Source organism: Notamacropus eugenii, chromosome 1 (assembly GCF_028372415.1).
Source record: "Notamacropus eugenii isolate mMacEug1 chromosome 1, mMacEug1.pri_v2, whole genome shotgun sequence".
In the NCBI taxonomy this organism is placed as follows: Eukaryota; Metazoa; Chordata; class Mammalia; order Diprotodontia; family Macropodidae; genus Notamacropus; species Notamacropus eugenii.
Window position 1 is genome coordinate 574,916,406 of NC_092872.1, and position 23,847 is coordinate 574,940,252.

General features: G+C 34.4%; 1 protein-coding gene across 2 annotated transcripts in view; it reads left to right on the forward strand.

Moving 5' to 3' along the window:
- AGPAT5 (1-acylglycerol-3-phosphate O-acyltransferase 5) overlaps window positions 1-11,382 on the forward strand; it is a 74,856-nt gene extending 63,474 nt beyond the window's left edge. For both annotated transcript variants that reach the window (XM_072634381.1, XM_072634379.1), the window contains one exon: window positions 7,423-11,382. In XM_072634381.1, the coding sequence (XP_072490482.1) occupies window positions 7,423-7,648 (226 nt within the window). In that variant the 3' untranslated portion in view covers window positions 7,649-11,382. The remainder of the gene's footprint in view (window positions 1-7,422) is intronic.
- Window positions 11,383-23,847: the final 12,465 nt, after the last annotated feature.

Genomic DNA, 23,847 nt, shown 5'->3' on the forward strand with positions numbered 1-23,847 from the left:
CATTTTGTTTTAAATTAAATTTCTCTTATTTTAATTTATTCCTTAAAAAATTACTTTAAAATGCCTATGAGTTTTGTGGCTTTATTTTGTATCCTGACACTTAAGCTAGTAATCCGTTTTGCCACCTATTTCCAACACTTCTGAGCAGTTTTCCTGTATAATACTTTAAAATATGATATGTAGGTGTTCCCCCCTGCCCATCATGTTTTTCTAGAAACCCTGGAATCCTTCAATTATTTTTCCACAGCTTCTCTTAAAGTTTAGCATTATTGATTTTCTAAGTGTTCAATGTTATTCTATTTTTCTTTTTGCTTTTTGTTCTCTTAATTTTCCTTCTGCATCAGCAATCTGCACTTCCCATTCTGTTATTTTTTCCCCCTGCAACAATCAACTCAGAGATTGAATCTGTCTTTTGTTTTAAATTCTGTCCCTTTTTTTTTTTGTATGTAGTACATGCTTCAGAAAGCTCTTTGTCTACAACCTGCAGGTTTCTTCTTTGAGAGATGTAATTGCTTTCTTCTTTTATTTTTCTTCTGACCTATTCTGGAGGTTCATGGAGTATTTTCATTGTCATTTCTATTAACCTGACATAATTTATTGTAATATTTTCCTCCTTAAGGGTTTTGATGGTTTCCTTTCCTGAAAATAGTAATTATTATAACGTGTTATTTTCCTTCCTTTGTTAGTTTTTAATCTGTCTGTATCCAGTCACTCTTTTTCCCCCCTTGTGATACCCTTATAGTCATTTCCCTCCTTTCTTCTCTGCCCAGTACTATCTTGACTCTGCTGTCTGCTTTCTTCTCTTAAGACTATTAGGGTTGGATGAGATTTGTAGGCCTCAAAGGTAACAGTGACCAAGTGGGTCTGAAGGTAGACTGCAATATTACTGTAGCTAGGCCCATTGTCCACTTTCACCAACCCTGTGATTTTTACATTGCTTTCTCAGGGTCTGGGTTGACCCTGGAGGCTGGTTGGACTCACAGGTCCCAACCCACAATGGGGTTGGGGAAGGAGGGACCCTTGGAGATATTCCTAAGGAGAAACAGGAACTTTAAGGTTGCACTTCCTTTACACTCTTCCTCTAAATCCTTTCTTCTGCTGGTTTATTGCTATACTACATTAGAGAGGTGTAACCAGTTCCACATTTCTGAGTTCATTTCTCTTCCATTCTAAAAGCCACTAGCTATCTTCAGTCCCTGGGCTTGTACCCCAGGCAATTTCTTTTTAATGTTGTATATTGTATTTTTATTTATTTTGTTTGACATTTCCCAATGACATTTTAATCTTGTTCTCTAGGAAGTGTTTGACACTTATGATCCTTGATAAACTCCTTCAACAATGCTGATTCTGTTTCTCTGTTTTAAAAAAAAATTCTTAAATTTATTCATTTACTTTTAATTTTCAACATTTACTTTTTTTAGATTTTGAGTTCCACATTTTTCCCTCTCCTTCACTCCCTCCTTCCCAACATGGCATGCAGTCTGATATAGCCTATACATGTGCAAACATATTAATATTTCCACATTAGTCATGTGAAAGAAGAATCAGAACAAAAGGGAAAAACCACAAAAAAGAAGAAAAAAACCCCCCCAAAAAAAACAAAAAAAAGAGAAAATAGTAAGCTTTGATCTGCATTCAGACTCCATAGTTCTTTCTCTGGATGTGTATAGCATTTTCCATCAATTGATCTATCAAAATTGGAAATCGAGTAATATTGCTGTTACTGTGTACAGTGTTCTCCTGGTTCTCTTCACTTTATCCACCATCAGTTCATATAAGTCTTTCCAGGTATTTCTGAAATCCGCATGCTCATCATTTCTTATAGAACAGTATAGTATTCATATACTACAACTTGTTCAGCCATTCCCCAATTGATGGACATTCTCTCAGTTTCCAATTCTTTGCCAGCACAAAAGGAGCTGCTATAAATATTTTTCTACATGTGGGTTCTTTCTCCTTTTTTATGATCTCTTTGGGATACAGACCTAGAAGTGGTATTGCTGGATCAAAAGGTTTGCACAGTGTTATAGCCCTTTGGGCATAATTACAAATTGCTCTCCAGAATCAATTCACAACTCCACTAACATTAGTATTATGTTTCTCCATGTGCATTATTAGTATCTCCATGTAAGAGTTAGGTTGATTGGGTGAGTATCAAAGTGTCTCTCTTAGGAACTTTGAAATTGATTGTGTGCTATGGGAGGCACTGGCACAGGACAGTTGAGCATGGCATGCCCTCCTCAGAGGTGAAATTAAGAAAACTATTAAACTAATAAATAAAACTAAGAACTTGTTTTATGAAAAAGCAAACAAACAAAATAGATAAGGCTTTGGTTGATTGGATTTAAAAAACGAAAGAAAAAACCAAATTACCAATGTCAAAAATGAAAAGTGTGAAATCACCACCAATGAAGAGTAAATTAAAACAATAATTATGAGCTTTTTTGCCTAACTATGCCAGTAAATCTGACAATCTAAGTGAAATGCGTGGATATTTACAAAAATATAAATTGCCCAGATTAACAGAAGAGAAAATAAAATACTTAAATAACCTCATTTCAGAAAAAGAAATTGAACAAACCATCAATCATCTTCCTAAGAAAAAAACTCCAGGGCCAGATAGATTTGCAAGTGAATTCTATGAAACATGTAAAAAACAATTAATTCCAATACTCCATAAACTATTTGAAAGAATAGGCAAAGAAGGAGACCTATCAAATTTTTTTTTGTGATCCAAATATGGAGCTGATACCTCAACTGGGAAGAGCCAAAACAGAGAAAGAAAATTATAGACCAGTTCCCTCAATGAATATTGATACAAAACTTTTAAATAAAATATTAGCAAAGAGATTACAGCAACTTATCTTGTGAATAATACACTATGATCAGGTAGGATTTATACCAGAAATGCAGGGCTAGTTAACTACGATATTAGGAAAACTATCAGCATAATTGACCACATCAGTAACAAAATTAACAGAAATCGTATGATTACCTCAATAAATGCAGAAAACTTTTGACAAAATACAATACCCATTCCCATTAAAAACACTAAAGAGCATAGGAATCAATGATAGGTAGCATCTATGTAAAACCATTAGCAAGCATTATATGTAGTGGGGATAATCTAGAAATATTTCCAGTAAAATCAAGGGTAAAACACGGATGTTCCATTATCAATACTGTTATTTGTTACTGTACTAGAAAGTTAGCTTTATCAATAAAAGAAAAAGAAATCAAAGGAATTTGAATAGACAATGAAGAAACGAAAACTCTTGCTTTTGCAAATGATATACTACTAAACTAAAAAAAAAACTTGAAATAATAAACAACTTTAACAAAGTAGCAGGATATAAAATAAACCCACACAAATCATTGGCTTTTCTATATATTACTAACAAAGCAGCAACAGATAGAGGAATTCCATTTAAAGTAATTGTAGACAGCATAAAATATTTGGGAGTCAACCTTTGAAGACAAACCAAAGAACTAAATGAACAGAATTACAAAACACTTTTCACACAAATAAAATCAGATTAAAGTAACTGGAAAAATATCAGTTGCTCATGGGAAGGCCAAACTAATGTAAGAAAAATGACAGTTCCACCTAAGTTAATTTACTTATTCAGTGCTGTGTGAAACTACCAAAAAAAAATTACTTTATAGAGCTGGAAAGAATAATAAAATTCATTTGGAAGAACAAAAGGTCCAGAATATCAAGGGAATTAATAAAAACAATGCAAAGGGAGGTGGCATAGCCATACCAGATCTAAAAACTGTATTATAAAGCAGCAGTCATCAAAACTACTTGGTACTGGCTAAGAAAAGAGACAGAAACTCAAATACTCCAGCTTCTCGATTAAAAATTTCCTATTTGACAAAAACTGCTTGGAAAACTGGAAAACAGTGTGGCAGAAACTAGGCATAGACCAATATTATACCATATACCAAGATAAGGTCAAAATGGCTACATCATATAGACATAAAAGGTCATACCTACCTGTCAGATCTATGAAGAAGGGAAGAATTTATAACCAAACAAGATATAGAGAACATTAGGAAATGTAAAATGGATAATTTTGATTACATTAAATTAAAAAGTTTTTGTATAAACAAAGTCAATGCAACCAAGATTAGAAGGGAATCAGAAAACTAGGAAACAATTTTTATAGCCAGTCTCTGATAAAGACCTCATTTCTAAAATATTTAGAGAAGTGAGTCAAACTTCCAAGAATACAAGTCATTCTTCAATTGATAAATGGTCAAAGGATATGAACAGGCAGTTTTCAGTTGAAGAAATTTAAAGCTTCTATAGTCATATGAAAAAATGCTCTAAATCACTATTGAATAGAGAAATACAAATTAAAGCAACTGAGGTATCACCTCATGCCTATTAGTTTGGCTAATATGACAAAAAAAGGAAAATGATAAATGTTGGAGAAGATGTGAGAAAATTGGAACACCTAGTGCATTGTAGGTAGACTTGTGAACTGATCCAGTCATTCTGGAGAGGGATTTGGTACCCGAGGTCTTATTGGGTTCATGGAGACCCAGTCCACAGAGGGACAGGCAGAAGGTCTTTTGACAATACTAGCAAGAACACAAAGTAACTGAGCCTCTTCTTGCCCTTCCTTCCTTAGCTCTACATTCTTATCTAGCCCCAACGTTTTCTCCTTCCTTAATTCTTAGGATTTTCTGGCTTTCATGCCTCTTGGTGTGAAGGTACCTACAGAGATTGTTAATGGGATTTACTCCAAAGCCAGAGCCTAAAACTAGGGCCCTGACAAGTCAGAGGTTTACCTTGGGCTCTTATAGCCATAGGGCATCTATGGGATGAGGAGGAGTACCAGGAGCAAGTGGTTAGTGAGATGATGTCACATTGTTTCTGAAGGAATTATCTTGTCATTCTCTTGACATTGGCTGTGGTAAATGAGGAACTCAGTACTACGCTATCCCTTATTTTACCACATTCCTAGGATTCCACCTACATATAATTTATGTAATAGACTTTTCACCATCAATGTCAGTGGAGCCCACAGGGATATGCTTATAGAGGAGGCTGAAATTGTACTGTTAAGATCAAATAGAAATCTAGATTAGAGTGAGTTTTCAGAGAATATACAGGTCCATGTTGAAGGTAATATAGGAATCAGTTCTTAAGGTAACTGAAGGAGAGTAGGATACCAAAGTTATGGACAAAATGATGGGCCTTGTTACCAAGAAAATATCAATAACTGTGGGCCATATTTCTGCTTTTCCATCTACATATAATTTGTAAAAAGTAGAATGCACTTACATTGAGATCAACCCTGAAGAAACTGGAAGGGAATAGGAAGGCTAAAGGAATAAAAATGCTAAGCCATGATGGATTACTTTTCTTTTCAATTACACAGTTGATTCAAATATACAGAAAACACAAGATCCCACTGTGCCTATTGCTGGCTGACTATTTTAAAAAGCATTTATTTTAAAAGAATAAAATGTAGTCTTATAGAGCTCGTTTAACAAAGTATCTACCATTACATGTGAAAAAATTAGGTTCTCCTAACAATAACAGCAGAGAAAAACTTGTTTTAAGACTACTAATATCACACAAGGTATAAAACAGGGAACTATGTGCCTCCCAGTAGTCCTTACCCCTCTCATAGAAGACCCAATGCAAAGTGCAATTACAAGAGGAGAGTTATTTCTTATCTATGATTAAGTCCTCATCAATGATCCTGATTGTTGATGACATTGTGGTGATTATCAATCCCTAGAATACTGCAAACTCCTGCATGTAATCATAATCACTAATTGGCTTTTTTTAAAAGTTACCCTAATTGTACACATAAGGAAAAAAATTGAAGAATGTTCATTGTCTACATAGTGAATATTCATTTAGTTAGCCATTTGAGTTCATACTTGTTTGTGATAATTGTTTTAAACTCTGATAAGAAAGGCATTATTTTCCAAGAAGCATTAATTTTCATAGCAAGGCACTTAGCTTGTGGACCTAGTTTCAACCCATTGATTCTTCAGAGTTTAAAAGTTCTATCATAAATTTAGTAACTTCTTTTTGTCTTTGATCTCCTTGGAGGTCTCTTGGTCAAAGGGTATGACATTTTAGTCACTTATTTAGCAAAGTTCTCATTTTCTTTACATCATTATTGGATTAATTCATTTTTTCTTGAACAGTGGATTAATGTCCCTCTCTTTGAGCAACATGTCCAATATTGACTTTTCCGCTTTTGGCATATTTTTGCCCTTTTGCTGGATGTAAATCTACAAAGTTGTTTTGATTTGCATTTTCCTTATTAGTGATTTGCTGCAGTGGAGCATAGAACTAGAGCTAGAAGGAACCTCAGAAACTATCTAGTCTTATCATTGTTTTTACAAATGAGAAAACTGAGACATAGAGGAGTTGTGACATCACATAGGCATAGAGAACAGGATTTGATCACAGGTGCACTGATGTAGAGTTAGTACCTTTTCTCCTTTTCCTTTCTAATTTGCTTCCTTTCTAATTAGCAATTATTGCTTTTTTAAAGAAATGCTTCCTTTTTTCATATATTTTGAGTGTATATTAAGGAATGTTTTTTGGCCCCTTATTTGAATTAATTCCTGCATGTTTTGGCTATTATTATTTCCCAATTAGTAGCTTTTATTCTTATATTAGCTTAGAACTTCTTAAGATTTTTCTACTCTTGACCCGTTCAGCACTTCTTAAACTGTGGATTGTGACCCATATTGGATTGCGACCCACAGCTTCATTGATTAGGTAAAAACTTTTCAAATTTCACCTGATGGAAAAATAAACTTTAAATTTTGTGATTATCTAGATTCCCTTTTATGTTAAAAATTCTTTCCTTGGCTCTTGCCATGAAAGGTACCTTATGTATGACCTTGTATATTGAGGTGAGATATCCTTTTTGAGTATATTTTTGTTTCAAGATCTAAGATATTTATATAAACCTAATTTCTTCAAAATTGTTCCCCTCTTTTCCCAGCAGTTATTATCAAATAGAGATTCCTTTCTACATAATTTGTGTACTTGGTATATTGAATACTGGCTTGTTGAGTTTCTTCTATATCTTCCTTTCTTTCTTGTCTATTTTTCTATTTTTAAGTAGATTTTTAAAAATATTTTTATATTGCCTAGATTTTCCCCCATTTCCTGCCCCTATCCTTCCCTGAGGTTCATCTTTTCTAATAGATTTTTTTAAACAAAGTGATGCTAATTAAATAATAGATTGAATTAATCCAAATTTTGTAGGCCTCAAAAAATTTATGTTCCTTGAAAATGACATTGTTTCCTAACTATATGGCATTATGTGTTAACAGATATGTGTTTTACATTGTCATTCTATAATACTAAATATAAGCTACTAAGAAATTACCCAGAAAAAAACAACTTTTCATTTCTATTTTATGTATCCATAGATTGCTGACAGAATTCTATGATTCACCAGATTCCCAAAGAAGAAACAAGTTTCCAGGGCAATCTACTAATTCCAAACTAAGCCTCAAGAAAACTTTGCCATCTTTACTATTCTTAGGTGGTCTGACTGCTAGTATGCTCATGACAGAGTCTGGAAGGAAACTGTATGTGAAAACTTGGATATATGGAACCATAATTGGCTGCTTATTGGTTGGTATTAAAGTGTAAGCAAATGCTGTCTCCAATCAGTGGAATATGCCGTCCTGTCTCTTGAGAGGCAGCTGCACATTTCATCAAACTGTTTGCTGAACTTATAAAGAAGTGTAAATAAAGCCTTATTGATTGAACATTGGATAAATTACAATTTGTAACTTCAGCCTATTTGTGGTTGGTCTTGGAGAAGTATAGGTAATTTTACCCGTTTACTCTTGAATTTGTTATAAAATGAACAAGATGTACTGAGTTATGTCATACTTTGCATTCCCCATGAACTTAATGTGTTTTGGGTGAACTACAGAAGATTAATGGAAGTGTACAGCTTGTTATTTTTTATGTAATTCAAGTGAATCAGTGAATATATTCCTAAATATTAATTTGCAATATGTATTCTTCCACTTTTTTGTTATTTCAGGTTTTTTTTCACTAGTTGTGACTATATACTAATTGTAGCTAACAAAACTAGTGTTTTACAGCTGTGTGACTTTTGTTGTTGTTGTTCACTGTGTGGCTTCTCAGCAGTCTAAGAAATTAATACCTAGATCATGAAATGTAAAGAAACAAGAAATGTTTAGGGTGAAGAAGCTCTGTTTACCTAGTCTTTTCATTATTGCATTATTAGCTGATTTAATTACTTACATGTACAAAACATTTTAACTCTCTCTTTAATTTTTAATCCAATCATCCTAATTTTCACACCTTGTACTGTGCACAAAGAAATGTGTAAAGCAAAATGAAAATTAAGTCTAAGCTAAAATTGTGACCTAACCAAATTACAGGAAAGCATTTAAAAAAAAATCTTCAGTTTAATAAAGATTTCAGCTAAGCTAATTAGAACATACGTGCCATAAATAGTAGATCATTTAAGTTTTCTGTTACTTCATAATTATCTGGGCAATCAATTTGAATTGTTTGTTTATTCTTTCACACTTAATAGGTCAAGAGTATATTTGAGGTAACATAAAACATTCAAATGTTTCTACTAAACTTTTAAGCATGTGCCTTTTGCCTACTAGTCTGATTTTTAACTTAATATTTAGTAAAAGAGAAAATGATTTTTATTTTACTGTTGTATAATTCCATCATATTATAGTCATCTTCATTTGGATTGGAGATTGTAGTGTTGATATGTATGGTTTACACAGTAGGTTTTAGTGAAAAAAATCCATAGCCAGCCAGTATTTGTCCTACTTAAAATTGAACCCTTTGTATGGAGGTTCTCACTGTTACTGCCAATTCTCTTTGCAGTTGTCTCACGTCAGGAAATTCTTGTTCCTAGAGGCAGTGGGGTATTTATTTCATTAATCAGAACTAAAGGAATTATCTTTCTTTAGAAAAAGTGTTTTTTTTTTCCATTTCTGTTGGAAAATCTTGACCTGGCCACAAAGTAAAAGATTAATATTGCTCTCCATTATTCTCTGAGTTTTCAGCTTTAATGGGGTCTATGACTCACTGAATCAAATTAAGAAATTGCATTTTGGCAACTGAGTCATTTAGCTCATCACCTATAGAACAAGATATGGCGTGCAAGAAGTGTTTTACTTTTCTTTTATTTCTAATCATTTATAGTAGTCCTTTAGGAGATCACCATTTTAGGTTTAGATTTGTTGACTCTGGGTTTTTGTTACTGGATTTATAGTAGAAGTGATGAAGGCAAGAGAAACTAATTAAATAATGATGAATCATGAAAACAATTACAGTGAATAATGTTTAATACACTACAGTCTGCTCCTCTGAAACTAGAGTGAGTAAACTGTTTTAAGTAACATCTTTGAAGACTCAAGTATGGTATACATAAGCAGCGTAAAATTGGTTTAACTCCAACATAGGCAGATCTATTGGGGTCTTCTGATGCCAAACTTATTTTAAACTTCCTTTACCACGAAATTTAGAACAAAATTTTTACTGTCTTTGGAAATGTTTAAACACACACACACACACACACACACACACACACACACACACAGAGACAAACTACCACCACCACCACCAATTAAGTTAAGACTAATATCAAGCTCCATAAAAAAATTATGATACTTATTTTTTACCTAATAACTGGTACTTGGTGTACCATAGGTAAAATTTTAAAGTTCATTATTGTTTAAATTATGTTCATCTGCAGTGATACAAAGTAGCAGTGTGAATAGAATGAAGATCATCTTGAGCATCCTGCTTTTTGACTTTTCTCACAGACTGGAAAAGCCTAATAAAATAATTGTTATTTTTTAAGTTCATTTGCTTATGTATCAAGATGTTTGGAAAATTAGTTGCTCTTAACATGCGCTGAAATTAACTTGAATTTTTCCTTATTAAAGTCAAGGGCCTCATGCTCATATTTTTGTTTTTACTTTTAGTAAAATGCTCTCATAAAATGTTCCTTTAAGCTTTTATTTGAATCATTATTGTTTACAGCTAAATTATGTCTTAGTTATTCTTTACAAAATACAATCACTGTGCATGCATTTTATGATTTTCACCAAAGGGGTTTGTGTGGAAGTCAGCAAAATAAAAACTTTCCTTGTCTCTTATGTCTGTGCTAATTAAAATTTTGTGAACCTGAAATAATTCACGAGCAATTACATTCAGAGACTAGATGTTGTGACTGGCCATGCTTTCAGAGCTTCATAAAATGGTAATCCTTTCCTTTCTAAGATGTTGTGAGGAGATAAATATTGTTTCATAGATGGTCATACTCCAAGTGCATAAGATAATTTTTTTTTCTGTGCATCTATGTCAACAGATATTATTTATGATTAAGGGTAGGAGGATTTTGGAGCAAACTTGCTGACAACTTCATGGACAGTTATTAGTGCAATAGTAAATTAACACTTGATGACTGAAAAAGTCCAGTTGGAATGTCAGTTCCAGCAATTCATTATATCAAATGATGTCCTTGTATCAATGATATTCTTACATTTTCTTGTCCATGGTTTCTTCTTTAAGAAACATGCCAAATAGTTTTGTTAGCCATTATTTTTCTTTTGCTGTTTACATAATTTTAACTAATGAATGATTTTGCTACTCTAAATATAAAAAGCAAGGCATCACTCCATGCAAACACTTCTCATTTCCCTTTTGCTAATTATTTGGCAAAGATGACCAAAATAACTGGTTTAGCTATGTCATTGTTTTGTTAACTAAGACTTAGAAACTTCTTAATGTCTATTAACCGCATATTTCATTGAAAATACTTAGATCTAAGTAATATTTCATATGTATAATTTCAAATCAAATATTGAAAGTCATCAAACAAATATCTGTATGTGATGAAATATAGTATATGGGGGGAAAGGATGTCTTTGACATTTATTCCTAGTGATGCAAAATATTTTTCAAGTGCTCAATTAAGTTCTGTTACATAGAAATTTGTCTGTTAGTATGTATTACATTTCAGGGTGTATTTATTTGGGACAATTTAATTATGATGAGTAAATTCAGCTAAATCAATATCACAACTTGCCATTTAAGGCAATTTGCATCACATACAGACATATAAAAAATGTGAATGAAAAACTTGGAATTTGATCATCCTGACTGAGGAAGTTTCCAAATAGGCATAAGCAGAAGATCTGAATCACTAACCGAATTTTTCACTTTTCAGCTGCATAATTTGGAGTACTGTGGACTGTATCATTGCTTTATTTTTTTCAGATTGGTCACCTTGAAATGCCATCTATTTCAAGTAACTTAAGTGTGAACAAATAAAATGTGTTTAAAATTTTTGCAATAAATACATAATTCCAAAAGACCTGACTTTTAAGTCAAATGATTTGATTGTTATCCTGAGGAGAAATAAATATGAAACTATTTTCGAGGAAGCCACAAAATAAGAGAAACTCCTTTACCCCTATTCCATTAAAAAAAAATGAATGTGCTTTGGAGGGAGGAAACCTGGATCTGACTCCAGCCTTCGTTAGTAATATGACAGTGGACAAGTTTCCTCATTTGAACACCGTGTATATCACCTACCTCACAGGGTTGTTGTGAGGAAAGTGCTTTGTAAAACTTAAAGTGCTATAGAAATTTGAGTTACTATTAGAATAGTAATTGATGTGATATAGTGGCCCCTTGTAAGATTTTGTTGACAATTATCATTTCATTACTCAATTTTAGTAGCCAAATTTTTAATACTGTCTTAATTTATATGTACTTTCTAGTTGTGTATGTGTAAAAGATGTATCAATATGTTTATTTAGGCTTTCATATTTGAAGATCATACTACATCCTGATATGATTATTATTTGTGTTCAGGCCCCAGCTGGAAAAACTTGCCTGATAGTCATGCCCACATTTTGCATACATAAACAAGCCACAGAGCACTGTTATGCAGTATTTGGTGATCCTGGCAGTTTTCAGGCCACCTTGGCTAGCCCCTTCCCATTCAGGATGAAAAGGGCTCGTGCTTAAAGTCTTACTTCTGTTGTCAGAATTTTGAATGTAGATTTACTACTACCTCTTTATCTTAATAAAGGTAAGATCAGTTTCAAAATTGTATTTTATAATCAGTTTTTAAATCTTATGTAAAATGCACAGGTGGGAAATGAGTTAATTTTTGCTTACTGAGATAGATTCATATTTTGTAAGAGATTTTCAAGTATTAGTGTAACAGAAAGAGTCCTGGTTTGATATCAGAAGAGTTCAATGTAAATCCTGACTCTTACTACTTATATGTAATCATTCTAAGGCAAGTCACCTCCCCTCTGGGGACCTCACTTTCCTCATTTTTTAAAATGAAGGAATTACACTAGATATGCCATCCTATTCTAAATTTTAAGAATTTCATGATACTGTGACCTATTAAGCTTAAATTGGTATGATTTGATAATTTTTGAGCAGATAACTTTTGAACAGAATTTCATTGTTTTAAAAATATTTTGTGTGTTCTTTCAGTCATAGAAGATACGGTTAAAATATGTGAAGTTTTAAAATTATTCCATTTTATGTTATTTTTCCCTTCTCATTCAATAGAGCTGTAAATAGTTTTATAAAATTAAGTTTGCTTTTTGTAATACTTATGGAAATGAAATGCTTCTTCAGTGGGTTTTTTTCTGTCTGTCACAAATATAGTATATTTTAAACAATTACTGTGGCCTTTATTTAGAAGTGAATGATTGGTAATGTTGTATCATGGTAACTAAAGGAATAAGGGACTAAGTGCAAATGTGAATCAAATCACATAATGAATTATAATTTATAACTAGAAGAATTGCCCATTTTGAAAATTTCAGTTTTTGATATAGGCATACAGAAAAAAAATTAAATGGGTTAATTAAAAAACCCTGAGATTGCAGAAAGTTTAAATTTCAGTTAAGAAATTTATAGGAAAAAGAGGAAAGAAGTGAAGAAAATTAAATTTGAAGAAAGTATTCGTAAAAGATATTATGAATATCATAGTGGAGAATTCTCAAAAGGGAACATAATGATCACTTTTGTTCTTAATGTTCTCTACTGCAGGAGCATTAACTACTCCAGCAATCAGCCCTCTTCCTCAGTAGTCTAGGTTTTCTAATATTGCCAACAATAAAACATCAACTCACACATTTGATATCTTTACTTATGAAAGTTTTTACTTAATATGAGCTGTTGCTATCCCTGTCCCTCTACTACCCTGCTCAAGAGTCTTCCCTTCCCTCGTGGATCTGATCCTCTCAAACAATCTCACTCAGTCTTCTTTTATTTGCTATTACTTTAACATTTTAATGCCCCTATTCAACTAGGTTGTAAGTATCTTGAGGATCAGAGCTAAAGGCAATTATATTTTGAATTTATACATTCATTTGAATACATGGAAAATTTGATTTTGAATTTTGATCACTTTTGAACATTGAGATAAATATAAAAGGGAGGGGAATACTATATGTTGGAAAACAGTTAATTTGTCTTAAGGTGCTACAGTTCACTGAAAAAGAAACAGCAATACTCTTAGTAGATACTTTTCTCCTTTTCTTATTAGAGATAAAGTTAGTGTTACATGAAAAGGTAATTGAAACTGATTTACCTGAATTCTCATGAGTAATGAGAAATTGATTTAAATATCTACTTGATTGAAAGGCAGATCAGGGTAATTCTCTCGGGTACTGAATGAAAAGGGATAGAGTGATTATTATGCCAGTGATCTACCAAGCAGGATATTTCATGGGAGAGGTCTTTAGGGGTTGAGAAAGGAGGAGTGTTAAAATGATTCATAGAAAACTTGGTTAGCTATATGGTATTACAGAGGTGGAAGTGATAATTTGTTCATAAAAATAAATCTTATGCTCCTTCTATTGCCTGTGCCTGATGTAGACTCTAGTCTACATCAACTGAAATCATATCCAACTCCCAGGGCCTAATATTTTCATGGTGCTTTCCTTGCTCTCCCAAACAGAAGAAATCTTCCTTCTGGGAGTTCTTCCCCTGTTCATTTTCACAGTTTATATAACTGTATGTGTATGTGCGTGCACACGTGTGTGTTCTCAAGGTAATGGATCAATTCAGCCAAACATTTATTAATGCCTTTATGTACTTCTGTGTGCTAAGCTTTGTAGCCCTCAAGGAACCCATAATGTAATGGAAGACAACAAAGCTGAAAAGGTTGAGGAAAGAATAGAAAGGAAACTGATATCTGGTCAGTAGGCATGATGAAGTCCTACATCCAGATGGAAAATGGAAGGCCCTTTCCTTAAATAGAGCATCTGGAAAGAACTCTCTGATGTCCACCCCCTTTACCCCCATCCAATGGGTGTGGGCAGGAGGTACTGAGGAAGCAGAAATTTCACAACTGATTTGATAATGCATGAAAGTGAGTTTCTGGAGACGATGATGTCCACATCTCATTCTTCTTTGTATCCACCTAGTGTATTACCTTTTCACATTAACAAGCCCTCAAGTGTTAGTTTAAATTTTCTCCCTTTCTCAAAGTACATCTGGAGTACTATGTTCAGTTCATGGCTCCAGGGGAGGGAAACCAGAATTGTAAAATTTCTTGAGTATCTGCCATGAAGGAGTTGGAGATATTTAACCAGAAGAAAATTTTAAGATAGAGATCCCCAGGTGTCCCCAGGTGTGAAGAGCTACAAAGTAGAAGGATAGTACATGCTCTTTTTTAATCCTGGAGGACAGCAGTAGAAGCAATTGGTAGTAGTTGCAAAGATACAAGTTCTTTAGACTTAAGTAAGGAAAACTTCCCTCCCAAATTAAAACTTTTCAGAAGTGAAATGAACTACATTGGGAGAATAAGTGCTTCCCTTCATGAAAGGTCTTCAGAAGCTGGATGACTGACCATTTATCAGTTGTATATGACCAAGATGGTCTTTGTCATCCCTTTTGACTGACATTCTGTGGTTTTGTGACTTGAATTAAAGGATCAGAGGAATCCAAGTATGACAAATTCCAGATAATCGCATATCTTTGATCATAATAGAATTTCATTGGAAGAATTATTGCTAGTCAGCAAGTCAAGTCAGCAAGCATTTATTAAGTTATATTCCAAGCTCTTTACCAAGTGTTTGGGATTTAAAACAAACAAAACAAAACAAAAACTCCCTGCTCTCAGAGTTCACAATCTAATAGTGGAGAAAACAGAAAGACAATTGTACAAACAATATATGCAAGATAAATATGAGAAACCAACAGAAAGAAAGCACTAACAGTGAAGGATTTCTGTAAAGCTTTCTTGTAGAATATGGAGTATTAGCAGGAATTTGAAGGAATCCAGAGGAGGTGGACATGAATAGGGAGAGCATTTCAGTTGTAGGAGATGAAAATACTCAATGTCTGGTGCTGTAATATCATGCTTGAGGAATAGCAGTAGCAAAGGAGGTCAGTGTCACTGGAATTAAAGTATGCTCCTAATGGTGCAAGGAAACTGAAAAGGTAGGAAAGGAATAGGTTATTTTATCTAATGTTTATTACTATTAATATTTTTATATGGTCAGATCACTGCTTTAGGCAGATAAATTTGACAGCTGAGCAGAGCACGGACTCTAGTTGCAAGGAATTTTAGGTAAAGAGACTAACCACAAGTTATTGCAATAATCCAGTGTGAGGTGATGAGGGCCTACTTCAGGATAGTGGTATTATTAGATGAGATAAGGAAACACCTGTCACTGCTTTGCAAGAGGAGTAAGAACTTTGGGGGAAAAGTAATTCTAACTACTTGGATCATGGAGAGATGATAGGAAAATAAGAAAACCCAGAATGTAAAATTGCCAATGCATTTTTATGAGATGAGCTGTCTGGAATTGTTGCTCAATGTGAAGAAAAACTTAGAAAATATAATCAGTTGCCAGACATGTTTTCAGAAATTGATTCCCAATGTTATAACATGGTAAAAAGTCAAAACTCCATCACCTCACAGAATCACAAAGTTGAATGGGACATCTAGTCCCTCTCTACAACAGAGCCAACAAGAGGTTATGAAACCACTGTTTGATTCTCATAATACTTCAGGTGACCCAAGGGGATAGGTAGTAAAGGACAGCTCCAAGTTATAGTAGATAAATTGCCAAGCTTGGAGTCAGGAAGACATTTTCCTGAGTTCAAATTTGGCTTCAGACTCAGTTACCAGGTCTGTCATCCTGTGCAAGTCAATGCTATTTGCTTCAGTTTCCTCATCTATAAGATGAGCTGGAGAAGGAAATGGCAAACCATTCCATTATCTTTGCCAAGATAGTTCCAAATGGAATCATGGAGAGTCAGACATGACTGAAAATTGACCAACAGCAAAGGGGTTATGGAAAGGCACAGATTGGGTATAAGTAGGCTCTAGCATACACCAATCATCACGCAGTACATAAGAATTAGAATAGATAAAATCAGCAGCCTATGTAACTGAGAAAGGAGGTAGACCAGTTGTAATAAGAATGAAGAACTGTATATCATCTCTATGTTACACGTATTCAAAGAATCAAAAGGACTAGTTCATTGGATCAGTCCTCTTAAATAGAATGTATATGAAGGTATGAGGAATAATCACAATATAGGAGAGCACAGTTTGCAATTTGTATGTACTCATGTGAATGTGATTTTGTTTCCATTGAAGTAACAAAGAATTGCCAAATAAAGTTTAAATGGATCACAAAATCTTTGATATGGAAGAGATCTCAGGTCATTGACTAAAACAGGTACCTAAAAAGATTCCCCTCTACAACATTTCTAATAACCAGTTTGCTTTGAAGACTTCTAGTAGGGTTAGAATAGAGGAGAAGCATACTACCTATAGGGGAGTTACCTTATTGCTCCTTTGGAGCATTCTAATCATAAAGAAGTTTTTTCTTATACTCATTTTCCTCTTCTCACCTTTCAATCGTATTTCCTTGGCTGTCATATCAGACTGAATGTAGAATTATTAAATAACCCAGAACTTCTAAAAAAATATTTATTTTTTCTTTTCAACATTCACTTCTATAAGATTTGAGTTCTGAAATTTTCTCTTTCCTTCCTCTACTTCCTCCCTAAGATTGCATACAGTCTTATATAAGTCATGCATGTACAATCATGTTAAACGTATTTCCAAATTAGTCTTGTAGTGAAAGAAGAATCAGAACAAAAGGGAAAACTTATGAGAAAGAAAAAAGAGAAAATAATATGCTTTGATCTGCATTCAGACTCCATAGTTCTTTCTCTGAATGTGGATAGCATTTTCCATCATTAGTCTTTTGAAATTGTCTTACGTTTTGTACTGCAGAGAAGAGCTAAGTCTATCAAAGTTGGTCATCGAACAATGTTACTGTTACTGCGTACAGTGTTCTGGTTCTGCTCACTTCACTCACCATCAGTTCATGTAAGTCCAGGTTTTTCTGAAATCTGCCTGCTCATCATTTCTTGTACAGCAATAGTATTCCTATACTACAACTTATTCAGCCATTCTTAATCGATGGGCATCCCCTCAATTTCCAATTTTTGTTAGCACAAAAAGAGCTGCTACAAATATTTTTGTACATGTGGGTCCTTTTCCTTTTTTTATGATCTGTTTGGGATACACACCTAGAAGTGGTATTGCTGGATCAAATGATATACATTGTTTTATAGCCCTTTGGGCATAATTCCAAATTGCTCTCTAGAATGGTTAGATAGATCAGTTCACAACTCCATCAAAAATGCATTAGGGTTCCAGTTTTTCCACATGTACTCCAGTATTTATCATTTTCCTGTTTTGTCTTGTTAACCAATCTGATAAGTGTAATGTGGTACTTCAGAATTGTTTTGATTTGCATTTCTCTAATGTGACTTAGAGTATTTTTAGAGCCATTAGTTAAAATAATAAACCAAGAACACATCCCTGGGACACTCTTCGAGATTTTCTGCATTGACAATCAACCATTGATGACTGCTTGTCATTAAGTTCGGATAATTACAATTCTGAACCCACCTAATTTCACTATCACCTCATCCATATCTCTACAACTTTTTGACAATAATAATATGATAAACTTGTGCAAATGCTTTGCTAAAATATAGGTAAACTGTGTCTACATAATTCTTCCAATTTACCACTTTAATCACCCTGCTAAAAAAATCAAGGCTGTTTTGGCCAGACATTCTTGATTGAGCCATTCTGGCTCTGAGCTCATCACTTCCTTTTCTTAATTTTTACTAAGTATCCCCTTAGTAATACATAAACTCTGACACTGTTTGACCCTGGGAAAGTAATTTTACCTCTACCTCCATTTCCTCAACTGTAAAATAATAGCAGCTATCTATCAAGGTTGTTGTATCAAATGAGATAATATTTGTGTAAGGCTTAGGACAGTTTCTGACACACAATAAATGGTTGTTTCCTTTCTTCCAGTGATTTTTGGAGGACACAGCACTAAATATAAATTCTAAATAGAAAGCAGTCATAAGAGGTAACCTTGGCTGGAAAAGGCACTAGCCCCTGAGAAGACCAGGAAATGCCTTAAGAAAGTGGCACTTGAACTGGGTTTTGAAGGAAGTCAGAACTCCACGAGGCAGAGGTGAGGAGAGAATTCTAGATGTGGAGGACAGTCAATGCCAAGGTACAAAGAGGAAGAGTAAGAAGGTCAATTTGTCTGGACTGCAGTGTTTAGAAGAGAATAGTAACTTGAAAGGAAACTGAAAAGGCAGGAAGGGTGAGGTTATAAAAAGCTTTAAATGCCAGGCAGAATGATAGAAGTTATAAGAGCACTCCTGAAGTCTATTAAGGGCAAAGGATGATGTAGTCATATATGTACTTGATAAAAATCACTCTGGTGCCTCTGTCTCAGAGGATGGATTTGAGTTTGAGGTATGGAGTTCAATTAGAAGAATTTTGTAATAATTCAGTGACTGTATGAATGGAAAGGGAAATATATGAGAAATGCAGACATGGAAATGACATGATTTGGCAAGTGACATGTGGGGTGAGAATGTGGAGTCAGCGATGGCAGCAAGGTGGTGCTGGACCTGGAGTCAGGAAAACCTGAATTCACACCAAACCTCAAATACTTGCTTAGCTGTGTGACCTTGGATGACTCACTTAATTACTCAATGTTTTCATCTACAAAATGAGGATAATAACACCACCTGCTTCCTAGAGTTGTAAGGTTCAAATGAGATCATTGTAAAGTGCTTGGGACAGTGCCTGGCATATAGTAAGTGCAATATAAATGTTAGCTTCTGTAATTAATGGTATCAAGGTCATTAACCTTTTTTTGCTGTAAACAAATTCAATGACACTGACAGAAACAGGGAAGTTTAGAAGATGGTAGATTTGAAAGAAAAAGTTTTGTTTTGGATATGAAATGCCTTGGGACATCCAGTTGGAAGTGTCCAGTAGTTAATTGGTAATATGTGATTGGAGTTCAGGAGAGATACTAGGGAAAAATACCTAAAGTCATAAATCATCTTCATAGAGATAATAATTGAACTCTTAGGAACTGAGGAGGTCATCAAATGAGGGTATGAAGAGAAAAAAGAAGAGACCAGGCAAGAACTTTTAATTAGACTCACAGTTATAAAGGTGAGATTATGATTGAGATAAGTCAAAATTGCGAGCTTTTGAAAGTATCACAGAATTTTTAATTTGGCAAAAGATCTCAGCAGTCATCTCTTCCAATCCATCCCTGAAAAAAAATGTTAGCTACATACACAGTATAAGGGATAATCCAGTGTCCTAGTACCTATGTACCTAATTACTAAGTACCTAATTGCCTAAGTAGCAAAGTACCTAAGAGCCTAAGTGTAAAAGTGCCTGATTACCTAATTTCATATTTACCTAAGTACCTAATGACTAGTACCTTAAGTGCCTAAGTACTTGGTTGGTGGTCCTCTAAGAGGACCAAAATGATATGACTGTTGGGGTCAAGGCTCTGTGGGTCCAGTTGTAGCTGATCAGAACACTAGGAGTTGGAAGGCTCTGCTGCAGGTCAGGCACAAATAGACCAAATGAATATTTGGAGTAAAGATGCCTCTGAATTTATGCATTTCACCCCTACTTTGAGCTACTGCAATTCTGCTTTTCTCAAAGAGGACAGTGCCTTCTTTGCCAGCACACCATCCTGGTCAGTCCTGTGCCAGTGTTTACCTTGTCTTGCTATCAATTTCAAAGTTCTTTAGAGAGATCTTGAGAGTGTTCTTGTATTGCTTCTTCTATATATTTGCTTGTCTTATATGAGTTCTCCATAAAATAGTCTGTTAGGCAAACCTACATTTGGCATTCAAACAATGAGGCCAACTCATCAGAGTTGCACTCTCTGGCGTGATTTTGAATGCTTGGTAGTTAAGCTCTAGAAAGGGCCTGTACCAAATGTACCAATTATGTATTAATGTTCCAATTTTTCCACAGTCCTCTAACATTTGTCATTTTTCTTTTCTGTCATATCAATCTGATAGGTGTGAGATGGTACCTCAAAATTGTTTTAATTTGCATTTGTCTAATCAATGGTAATTTAGAACATTTTTTCATAAAACTATAGGTAGCTTTGATTTCTTCTTCTGAAAATTTCTCTTTCATATCATTTGACCATTTATCAATTCTTATAAATTTGACTCAGTTTTCTATAAATTTGTGGCCTTTATCAGAGACCTTTGCTATAAAGGATTATCCCCAGTTTTCTGCTTTCCTTCTAATCTTGACTATCTTGGTTTTGTTTGTGCAAAATCTTTTAATTTAACATAATAAAATTATCCATTTTATATCTCATAATGCTCTCTATTTCTTGTTTGGTCATAAATTCTTCCTTTATCCATAGATCTGACAGGTAAAATATTCCATGCTTGCCTGATTTGCTTGTGGTATCACTCTTTATGGCTAAATTGTGTACCCATTTTGGTATCTTATATTAGTATACAGTGTGGATGTTGATCTATACATAGTTTTTGCCAAACTGTTTTCCAGTTTCCCTGGGAATTTTTGTCAAATAGTGAGCTCTCGTCCCCAAAGTTTGAATGTTTGCATTTATCAAATACTAACTTTACTATGGTTATTTACTACTATATATTGTGCACTTAATGTTTTCCACTGATGCACTACTTATTTTTTAGCCAGTACCAGATTATTTTGATGGATTACCACTTTGTAATACAGTTTGAAATCTGGTATTGCTAGGCTACCTTTATTCACACTTTTTCCATTGATTGATTTCCTTGATATTCTTGATCTTTTTTTCTTCCAGACGAATTTTGTTATTTTTTCCAGCTTTATTAAATAATTCTTTGGTAGTTTGATTGGCATGACACGGAATAAGTAAATTATTTTAGGTAGAATTGTCATTTTTATTATACTGACTCAGCCTACCCATGAACAATAAATATTTCTCCAGTTGTTTAAATCTATATTTGTGTGAAATGTTTTGTTAATGTGTTTGTATAATTCCTGGATTTGTCTTGGCAGGTAGACTTCCAAATATTTTATGTTATTTATTTACCATTATTTTAAATGGAATTTATGTCTTGTTGCTAGACTTTGTTGGTAATATATTGAAATGCTGATGATTTATGTGGGTTTTTTTATATTCTACAACTTTAATGAAGTTGTTATTTCAACTAGTTTTTTTAGTTGATTCTCTAGGATTCTCTAATTATATCATCTGCAAAGAGATAGTTTTGTTTCCTCATTGCCTACACTAATTTCTTCAAATTCTTTTTCTTGTCTTATTGCTATATCTAGAATTTCCTTTTATTGTTTGGGGAAGGTGATGTCATGACTTGAAGTAATTAGATTTAAATGAGGGAGGGCTGTGCAAAGTCACTAGCCTCACTTTCTCTCTGCAGAAAGTGTCATTTGGTTCCAGTGGCAAGATGTAGATAAGGACAACTGGAGATGACCCCAAATGCAGTGGGAGACCTTGGCCTATATAAGCTAAGATCTATCTCAAAACTCAATTTGACTGAGGCAATGCCAATTCAGTGATTAAGGCTAGGTAAGAAATGAGTTGAGGAATAGCCCCTTTACCTAATTAAAATAAATCTGAGAGGGGAAGACCCTCAAAATTTCTGACTGAAACAGAAAACAATTACTATTTACATTCATTTACATTACATTCATACCTGAAACTTCAGAGCCACTTCAATGACCACTAAGTGGTAGACTGAGACCAATCAATGAGAGCCAGAGTGAATTAAGTTTAAGTCATGGTCTTTAAAAAAGAAATCTAGCCTGCAAACCCCAAGATATCTTGCTAGGTTTCAGTCACCAAAATTTTAAATCCTTTGGGCAGAGCACCTGCAAATAAGGGTATGATGCCCCATATGGACCAAGGGTGAGGAAGAAGAGGAGGGAATGGAAGAGGAAGGAAGAAAGGAAGGAACTATACTGCCCAGCTGAAACCAACCAGCTAGGACTATTCACAGGTTGTTGTTTGTCCTTCATTCTAGAAGAGGACCATGACATCAGGAAAGTGATGACACAACTTGCAAGTGAATTGGATTTCAGCGAGGGAGGGCTGTGCAAAGTCACCAGCCTCACTCTATCTTCAGGAGCCATCTGGGTCGAGAGGCAAGGTATAGATCAGGATAACTGAAGATGGCTCTCAGCTAGCATTTCTAATACAGTAATGAATAATAGTGATGATAATGAGCATCTTTGTTTTAAACTCTGATCTTATTGGGAAGGCTTCTAGCTTATCTACATTACAGATAATGCTTACTGATGGTTTTAAATAGGGCCATACAAAGCCTACCCTACCTAGGCCACCTACCTAGGCCAAAGAATGGCATTCCCACCCATCCAACCCTAATTCAACACAGGATATTTACTTAGTTGGTTTACCAATAGACAGAGACTTACACAGTTATTTATTTGCTTAGCAAGCTTTATTGATTAAATATAGGCATGTGTGTTAGTAACCAAGTAAGTAAGTTTATTATGTTAGTATACATAAAATGGTATTTGTTTTGCAGGTACTATAAGTAGAGCAATTTCTCCTTTGAAGTCTGGTTTCCATGTTGTAGCCACAAAGCTTTCATAAATTGGTAGATGAGGATTGAAGGATTGTGGTGCTCTTAGTTTTCCTCTCATTGTTAGTTTACCTCTCCAATAGAATGATGCATAGGTTGTTATTTTTGGATTGTGTTTGTGTATTGTGGACTCAGTCTTAGGAATATTTGTCCTGGTGGATTGTCTTCACATATGAATGGTGCCAAAGTTTTTAGATTTGGCAGCCTGTCATAATGTCCTTTTTTGTTGAATATTGGTCCAAATGGACATACTGGTTCCTGTGTGTCGACAGCACAGAAATCTGAGTATGTATTACAGATGGTTGGGTTCACTTTGTAGTCATCAGCTTTTGTTGGTGGGCTGTTAGTCACCTCTTCTGTTGGTCCTCCTCCTATAGATTTCTGCCACCAACTGTTTCTAGTGTCAGTTGCTTGTCCACCCATCCAGTATATTTCATCGTTTGCTTTTCCAGATGAATTTACTTCATCGCTGTCACTTGGAGATTTTGCACCGTATGCATAGTTGTATATTATTCTTAGAGTTCCATTGTCATCTCCTACCCAACCTTGACTCTGGTCATTTATGAATACTCTCTGGGCTCCTTCTTGTCCAGCGCATATTGCAGGCCCACCTTTTCCAGTTTGGAATATGTATTCTGGAAATAAGTTAACTACTTGATGATTTCTTTTTCTATAATCTTCTGAGTATGCAGTATCTGGTCTGTCTGCTCTTACCCCTCATTGTCCTTTGTCACCCTTTACTGTCCTTGCTTTTTTGTCCTCTGAAAAATTTGGTATGATTCTAGGAACTCTACCTAGTTTCCTAGTGCCTTTATTTCTTCTCATGTTGACTG